Genomic DNA, 8,839 nt, shown 5'->3' with positions numbered 1-8,839 from the left:
TTTGTTTGTTGCCGAGTTCCACCCCCGTCATTTCCGCGGCCGTTGGTTTGCTACGAAAGTACTACATTACTACACTACATTAGTACTCCCGCGCGAATAAGGAACCTCCCGGGTACCTCCCCCGGCACGGCTCCGGCTTAACATCCGCTTCGTGAATGCCGGCTGGGGCCGATCATACTCGGTTTTTCCACGGGACGCTTCTCGTGATCACCGAATGCCGTTGATTGTCTTCTCTCTCTCATTATTTCTCTCCTTTCCAACTTACTGCAGCTCTCTCCTGAACCCCTTAGCCTTGAACACGCCCCGACCACTCCATCCACCCTCCTCACTGTCGTGTAGAAGTACCGAGCACCAATGGGCCATCATAATAGGCAATCTCAATGTCTCAGTCTCAGGCTGGAGGTACAAGACTGGGGATGGTATGTCGTTATCGACCACCCCACGCTCCTCAAACACAGCCCCGAGACCATAGTAACCCTGCGTGGCGCCCCCACCGCTCCAGTCTCCAAATCTACACTCCATGTACACACCACGGCCCTCACCGTCGCTGCCACAGCTCCGTTTCATATATACCTAGGCAGGTTACTCGTAGAACCGTTTGCATAGCAATACTTTTGCTCACAGGTAGAGTGTTATGCACGTACTGGTTGTTTATGCCACGCCGCACGCTCTCAAAGCAATTGTTGAGTTACGTATATAGCTACACCTCCTAAGTGGCGTTCAGCGTTCGTGTGCACGTATACCAACTACTGATCTTCAACCGAGTTATTTCAGATAAAACTACTCACCAAATCAGAGAGAAGCATATCATTTATGGTCTCGAGGTCAAGCCATATCTGCCTAGGTTGCGTGAAGAAGCAGACGGGACTCGGCAACCCTCACTCCGGGCTGGGCGATTTCGATAACTGGCAAGGGAAATAAATGCTAATAAAATATCCTGACAACCAAACACCGTCGAGCTACCGCCGAGTTTAAGAACCTGAAAACTTGTCTAAGAAAACCATCATTGAAATCATCAAAAGAGCTCGGGTATGATTGATGTTGGGGCTATCATCCCTGCATCAGCCCTGCAAACCCCCTGCTCCACAGCGTGGAGTCGCACGCGACGACGCGGGGTCTGCGGGGCACACTCCGGGAACTTTCCTCAGGTCCATCACACACACACATCCACCCAACGCAAGGCAGCCACTTCCACGACCCATCATGACCGAGAGCAACGCAAAGGCAGAGGCACTCGTGCCGAGATTCAAATTCGAGCGGTTGCTCAACCAAGGTACATACATAGATACCACCAACCAAACCCCCAAAACACAGACAAAACCAAACGCCCAGTCCCGGACATAGATAGGGTAACCACGAGTATCGAGTATTGACACACGCCTTCCCCAGACCAAGCGGGCCGCCGCACCTCCCTCGTCGGCGCCATCGACGACCAGCCCGCGCTGCTGATCCTCGAGCGCGCGCCCTTCCCCAGCTCACCCGACTACCTCGGCTCCGTCCCAACCACCCTGCGCAGCATAACGAACCTCGGGGCCAACGACATCTACCACTGGTACCTGGCCCACAGCGGCGCCGACACCACCACCCAAGACCACCACCACCCCAGCAGCGACTTCGCCGATCTCAAAATCAACCTCATCTGGCCGTGCACCGAGAAGCACATCAAAAAATACAGCAAGCAGGGGGTGCGGTTCGTGACCGAGACGGCGGCCATCTACCGCGAGCATGTGCGGCCGTTCATGCAGGCGCAGCGGGAGGCGGGGCGGCTGAACTGGGCGTTCAACATCATCGAGGGGACCAAGGAGGCCGAGGACGTCATCTACCGGACCCCCTACGGGCAGGACCCGGAGGAAGGGTTCCTGCTGCTGCCGGACCTCAACTGGGACCGCAAGACGCTCGACGCGCTGCACCTGCTGGGGCTGGTGGAGCGGCGGGACCTGTGGAGCCTGCGCGACCTGCGCAAGAAGCACATCCCCTGGCTGCGGCACATGCGGGCCAAGTTCCTGGACGCCGCCACGGGGGTGTACCCGAGCATCGAGCGGGATCAGCTCAAGCTGTATGTGCACTACCAGCCGACGTATTATCACTTGCACATCCACATCGTGCACGTGGCGCTCGAGGCGGGCGCCACGCAGGCGACGGGCAAGGCGGTCGGGCTCGAGAGCATCATGGCGCAGCTCGAGACCATGCAGGGGGACGACGAGGTGGGCATGGACGCCGTTACGCTATGCTACACCCTGGGCGAGGCCAGTGACTTGTGGGCCGACGTGTTTGAACCGCTTAAGCGGAGTACAGCTTCCTAATCGCAATGACCAGGTCGTTGACCCCCGGGCCCGACGGGCAGTCCGTCCACTTGCCGCCGTCGCGGATGCAGTAGATTTCGTTGTTGAGCCGGACCGTGCAGCTCTTTGTGACGCCGGCCTGGAGATTGGGGTTGGGCGGTTAGTTAGAATAGAACCTTCGATGCCCATCCTGGGAAAGACGGATGGATTTACCTTGGCTGTCCGCTGCACGCTTTCCCTCAGCATGCCGATGCCAAACGCCCCGTCGTCCTTGGTCGCGCAGTCGTTGAGCTTGTCAAAGTCGATCGCATGTTCCAGCGCACAGTCCTCGATCAAGCTGCGCTGCGGGATGTGCTTGTAGTCTCGCGTCAGGCACATGGTGAAGCCGAGGTACGTCTTGGGGTCGGGGTAAAGCCTCTGCGCGCAGAGCTCGATGATGTTGCCGAGGCCTGTTATCGGATATTAGATGCTTGCGGCTTCGGAGTAAACATATCGAGATATGGGAGCGTACACTCTTCCGGCCCATGCTTGCAGTCCACGCCATCGTTTTGGTCAGTCGGCCTGAGGAGGGGGGGTCAGCGGGGTCCGATAGGGGAGGCGACGGGGGGATTAGAGGATGACGTACTTTCCAATAAAAGACAACGTAAAGTTGACCTTGTCGTAGACCCTTTGCATTGTCGGCAGTACTAGCTCACGGAGGCAGTCCTAGGACATGTTAGCAACTCTAGCCGAAACGACGAGGGTAGGCGGTGCTGACCTTAGCGTCGGGGCACTTGCTCATAATATGTGCTTCTAGGGGAATAAGATCATGATCTACAATTACCGAGGCGTGCTCGGGTTTTGAGAGGCCTGGCTGAGGAAGAGGAAGCGCCACCCGTGGTGTGAAGTAGAAGCAAAGGACGGCTGCGAAAGCCAAGTAGCCCGTCGCAAGGACCACCCTGAGGGGACTGAGGCCCCTACGGATCGGCGGCGGCATCGGCGCGTGTTTCTCGTCCATCACAATGTCAAGTATTGGGGAGCTTAGGTTTGGAAATCGTCGTATTTGGAATGCTAGGGATCACAATGTGGCCGGGCGGTTCGGTGTATTGAGCGGACGTTGGATGTCGCACGCGTGTTGTTGCGACAGGAGGACAGCCCCATGACCTCGAGAGCACGCTTTAGGTAAGCCAAGCATCAGCTGCCCGGTGGGGCGAAGTGGGCGACAAGCTTGGGACTACAAAATAAGTGGGATTGTTCTGGCCAGGTGCGCCGGGATCTCTGCATAGCAACGTTTCACCGCTGGATTTCAAGATGGGTAAACTTACTATGATAGAAAGCCAATGGAATCCAAGCCCTCAAGGTGCTCTTCTGCCAGTTTCGAGAACAATTTACCTGAAACAATCCTCTCCGTGACTCGGATCGTACCTTCCCCTTGCAGCCCGATTTCGACTTCACGCACGTTTTATGTAGCCTCCTCCCTTTAGCCAAAAAAAGCCGAACTCGAAAGAGGAGCAAGAAATCAAGAAAAGAGAAAGAAGGAAAAAGAAAACAAAAGGAAGATAAAAAGAAGTAGTCATATGAAACCCGAGTAAAATAAATTAAATCAAAGAAACCGAATCCGATAAAATGTAGACCTGGAGCTTCCGAATGGCTTTCTTTTCGTTCCTGTAGTCGAAGGTTTTGGCGGCACCTCCACTTGGAGTTCGGCTTTTTTTGGCCAAAGGGTGGTAGCTAAGCTGGACAGGAGCCGGAAGATGGCTGTGCAATATTCCTTCCATAATACCGTGGGCCTTCTCGAATCCCCTGACAAACCACCATATTTGTGGTTATCCGCTCCTTCCTTCATCGTATGCAGTCAATCGTGACACTCGCTCTTCAAGCGCTTTCCCCTCTCTTTTTTAGTCTCTTCGGTGGATATTAGGCAGGGTTAATTACCTACCTAGGTAAGTTGGGAAATTCGACTTCCAAGACCAAACATGGCAGCCCTCTCTCTCGACGACTTCTTGCGGCCCTTGGCTATCGACATCGACACTGTTGTAGAACTCTCGCATGAGTTGGAATCGACCTTCCGCCATTTATCTGTCGAGTCCTCGGATCAGTTTTTGCCGACTCCGATATCCGAGTCCGTCTTGCGTCCTGCTGCGAGAGACCATGGCCGGTGGGTCTCCCAACGCCGGCATGCATCGTGTCACCAAACCTAACATGCCGCAGATTCCTCGCCATAGATATGTAAGGCACCCAAACCCATCCCGAGTTCTCTGCTGACTTCTCTAGCGGCGGGTCGAACCTGCGTGTCGGTTTTGTTGAGCTATCTGCGGGGGAAGATACACCGGGGGGGCCAACAGAGGATGGCCATCAGCTGAATCGTCTCCTCGAGCAAGCATGGCCCATTCAGGAATACCTGAAGAGTCAAAATTCGGAGAGTCTGTTCTCCTGGATAGGTGAGCAGGTCGCTCAGGTGGTGCGCAAGGGCTGTGAAACCTTGGCTGTCTCCCGTGCTGCTGAACTTCCCATGGGGGTGACCTTCAGCTTTCCCATGCAGCAGAAGTCGCTTTCCAAGGCAATTCTCATGCCCATGGGCAAGGGCTTTGCAGTCACGTCCAACCTGGATCTGGGCGAGCACCTCACAGTGGGCTACGAGAAGCACCGGACCGCCGACATGCCGCCCATCCGGATTGCAGCTATTGCGAATGACTCTGTGGCAACTCTCGTGTCCTTCATCTACCAGTTTCCAGTTCGAGCGCACCAGAAGGCTGCCATGGGATTGATCGTTGGCACTGGTTGCAACGCCACGCTTCCTCTAAAGTTGAGCACCTTGCACGAAAGCAAACGGCCGGCCTCCATCAGTATTTTGCCCGGCCAGGAGGTCGCAGATGTGAAGATTGCCGTCAATACCGAATGGAGCATCAGGGGAACAACACCTCCCCTCCAGAAACTCGGCCTCATTAGCCGGTGGGACACGGAACTGGACCAGGCTGGCGAAACCCCCGGGTTCCAGCCACTCGAGTACATGACTGCCGGGAGATACCTGGGCGAATTGGCGCGCCTCATATTTCTTGATTACTATGGGACTGTTTTGGGTTTTCCGGTCGACCTTTTGCCAAACAAGCTACAGGAAAGATTTGGCCTCCCAACCACCTTCATTAGCCACCTTCACCCCAAGAGCACAAGGGGACCAATGCTCCAGCAACTCGAGCGAGAGTTTACGCCAGGAGACTCGTCGTTTCGGTGGACGGCCGAGCTGGCCAACGCTCTTTACCGCATCGCGAAGGCCATCCAGGTCCGGGCCGCCGGTATCATCGCCGCCTCGACTGTGGGGCTCTTGCGGTGTGCCGAAGAAATACCCGAGCCAGGCGCCGAGAAAACAGACGCCGAGCAGACGGTGCTCTCCGTTGGCTACACGGGTGGTTGCATACAACATTTCCAGAATTACCTGGGTGACACACAAAGGCTCATCGACGAAGTTCTAGACCGCCAATTTGGTGCACAAGCGCCGGTCAAGGTCGTCCTGACTCCCTGCCACGATGGCGGCATCACCGGAGCCGGCATACTAGTTCCTGCCGCGCTGGCGAGTCACAGCACATAGCCTCTCTCCAAAATCATCGCCTCATGTAGCGTGTTGATTCAACAGCCGCCTATGAGAGACGCTGCACATGCTGGTTTTGAAACGAAATACCACAGACTGTGCCTTGGATGATCGGACTGGGGATCGCCCCGCATAGTTGCCTCGGAAACAATGTGGCCCATCGTGACCGAGCTTTTATGGTAAGCACTTGTTGGATGGTGCTCTGCATGCTGCATGCATGCCGCACACCGGCGCTAATGAGGCGGCGAGAATCCGCGATGCAATGCACACCCCGCCGTCGCATCCACCCGGGAGCGAGTCCCCACTCAGCTCGCAATTGGGACAGCAAGATGCAAGGATCCGATGAACACCGGCTTGCCCAGACAGGAAGGCTGGGAAACGCGGACCGAACATCGGAAGGATGCACAGCCAGGAGGTTGAAGGAGTCATGGGCGGTTTCCACAGATATAGTGAATGCCAAACTCGCCTCGGTCTCTTGTGTACCCAGCTGAGCTTTTCCACCAAACTAACTGATCAGAGGAAGGCGAGAATTGTCAATGACGACGGAGAGAACAGATATCACGCATCCGGAATCCATGTCGGGTGCCGAGCCGATCCCCACGTCCAGCACCCGACCGTCCCGTGGCCGGGCCCGGGACGACGATGGCCCCGGCAGTGAAGACATGGACCCCAACCAGTTTGACGTGCTGCTCTCGCGATCCGTTCAGTCTGCCGCGCCGTTTCTGGAGCCCGAGTCCTTCCAGCACAGCATGCTACGGAACACCCGGGTCCAGAGTCGTAGTCGAAGCCGTCACCGAAGTACATCTCGTGCGGTTGCTAAACCCTTAGAGGGCGAAGCCATCCTCGACGAGGAAACTCCCCTTTTGAGCCCCGCTGAAGATCTCGATGATATCTCCAAGAGCAAAAACCCTTACCTCGGCGGCATCTCGGTTGCCCGCTTCTGGCTGCTCTTTCTCCAAATCAACGCCAGCTATTTCATCGCCTGCTTCGACGGTACCATCATGGCGTCGAGCCACCCCGTGATCACATCGTACTTCGGGAGCAGTAACTCGGCCTCGTGGCTCTCGACAGCGTTTTTGTTAACGTCAACCAGTTTCCAGCCCGTCCTCGGTGGTTTATCAGATGCGGTTGGGCGGAAGGCCCCGTACGTAATCACGACTGCCGTGTTCCTCTTTGCGACGGTGTGGTGTGCGCTGGCGCAGAGCATGACGAGTTTTATTATTGCCCGGGCCGTGTGTGGGTTCGGAGCTGGCGGGATGATGACGCTTGGAAGCATCATTGTGAGCGATACCGTGCCGATCGAGTGAGCAAGCCCCCCGTCGACTTTATGGACAGAAAGACTGACTCGGATAGGATTCGTGGTGCCTTCCAGTCATATGTAAACATGACCTACGGTCTCGCCTCGATGTTGGGTGCGGCTTTGGGTGGTGCGATGGCAGATTATCTCGGCTAGCGCTAGGAATTCGGCGTGCAGGTACCGATTATCGTGATCTATCTCGCCGTCGCTATCGCCGTCGTTCCCAGCGATCTGGGCTTAAACGGAAAGAAGAAGCAGACGTTGCGCGAGGCCATGCGCACGTTTGACTTCAAGGGCTCTATCCTGCTCTCTAGCTCCGTGACGTCCCTCATCTTGGGCTTGGTAAGTCTCCTCACCTGCCCCTAAGCTCCTGTCGCTAACAATTCAGAATCTCGGAGGAAACGTGCTTCCCTGGTCGCATCCCTTCGTCATCGCCTCGCTCATGGGCTTCGCCGTGTTCTTTCCCCCGTTTCTCTACGTCGAGACTCGCGCCGTCAAGCCCATCATGCCGCTACACCTTATTCTCAAGTCGCCGCACATGAACCTGATCTTCTCTAACCACATCACTGCTCTCACCTCCAACGCCATCCTTTTCAATGTGTAAGCTCGCTTCTATCCTCAGTACACCAGTAGCCCTCTAACCCCAGCCAGACCCCTCTTCTTCCAAGGAGTCCTCCTCACAAGCGCCACAACATCGGGCTTCCGCCTCGTCGTTTCCTCCGGCATGGCGTCCGCCGCGGGCACGGCAACGGGATTCCTCATCAGCTACACCCGCCGCCTGAAATGGCCCCTCGTCCTGGGCACCTCCCTCGGTGTCGTCGGCGCCCTGTGCCTGACCTCAATGCAGCGCGGCTGGCCCGCCATCTTCTACATCCTCTGTCTCTTGCCGGGCGCGGCGGGCTCGGGGTTCCAGTTCCCCGGCACGTTCATGGCCCTGTTGACGGTCAGCGAGCAGCGGGAGCAGGCCGTGGCGACGAGCACGCTGATGCTGTGGCGGAGCCTGGGGCAGGTGCTTGGCGTGGCGTGCAGCTCGCTGGTGGTGCAGAACGCCCTGTGGTACTACCTGGACGAGCTGGTCAAGGGGCCGGAGAAGGGGGCCGTCGTGGCGCTGGTGCGGAAGTCGGTCGAGGCGATCCGGGACTTGCCGCTTGAGTATCGGGAGCCTGTGGTGCAGAGCTATGAGGCGTCGTTGCGGATTACGTTTATGCTCTCCACAGTGTTGACCGTGGTGGCGTTTTTGTTGGTCGTGCCGCTGAGGTTGCCGAGACTGGGGAGGAAATAGGGGTGGTCAAGGGCGCTTGCGGGTCAAGGTGATTTTATACAAAAATGAAGGGGCTAGCTAGCTACTGCCGAGCTAAGTTCGAATGGATTATGATGGCTGGACAAAATTGATGAGAAAGTGAAGAGGTAATTACTCTATGTACAGAGCTCCCCAGAGAGACCCCAGGACTTGCAATATATACAGGTAAAGACAAAATATGCACGTACGACAATGATGACGGGACCAAGTAGGTGTCAACTAAGTAGGCACGAATACCCGAGGTAGGTATGTAGGTGGCAGGCAACAACGGCACCTGGGCGGAGGAGGGAGGTACGGTGCAAATTACGGGGTGCTGGAGTGTAGGGTGTCGGTGACAGGGCACCTGGTTGTAATCATATATGTTCACGGCGTGGAAATGCACAGAGACAGTGTCA

The 8,839-nt window shown here is 56.3% G+C and overlaps 2 protein-coding genes across 2 annotated transcripts; both read left to right on the top strand.

Moving 5' to 3' along the window:
* Positions 1 to 1,203: 1,203 nt before the first annotated feature.
* CHGG_03842 (uncharacterized protein) lies at positions 1,204 to 2,303 on the top strand (the record flags this gene model as incomplete). Its single annotated transcript, XM_001223055.1, has 2 exons — positions 1,204 to 1,273; positions 1,390 to 2,303. 2 exons carry the CDS (start codon positions 1,204 to 1,206, stop codon positions 2,301 to 2,303), a joined length of 984 nt encoding a protein of 327 aa, XP_001223056.1.
* A 1,934-nt stretch (positions 2,304 to 4,237) lies between these two features.
* On the top strand, positions 4,238 to 8,426 carry CHGG_03841 (uncharacterized protein; the record flags this gene model as incomplete). The annotated part of the gene is made up of 7 exons (XM_001223054.1): positions 4,238 to 4,419; positions 4,473 to 4,490; positions 4,686 to 5,833; positions 6,367 to 7,127; positions 7,322 to 7,486; positions 7,674 to 7,744; positions 7,796 to 8,426. 7 exons carry the CDS (start codon positions 4,238 to 4,240, stop codon positions 8,424 to 8,426), a joined length of 2,976 nt encoding a protein of 991 aa, XP_001223055.1.
* Between the last annotated feature and the right edge of the window lie 413 nt (positions 8,427 to 8,839).

Source organism: Chaetomium globosum, genomic scaffold (genome assembly GCF_000143365.1).
Source record: "Chaetomium globosum CBS 148.51 scaffold_4 genomic scaffold, whole genome shotgun sequence".
NCBI classification, from domain to species: domain Eukaryota; kingdom Fungi; phylum Ascomycota; class Sordariomycetes; order Sordariales; family Chaetomiaceae; genus Chaetomium; species Chaetomium globosum.
Note: the sequence above shows the minus strand (reverse complement) of the source record. Positions and strands in the feature narration are given on the sequence as shown.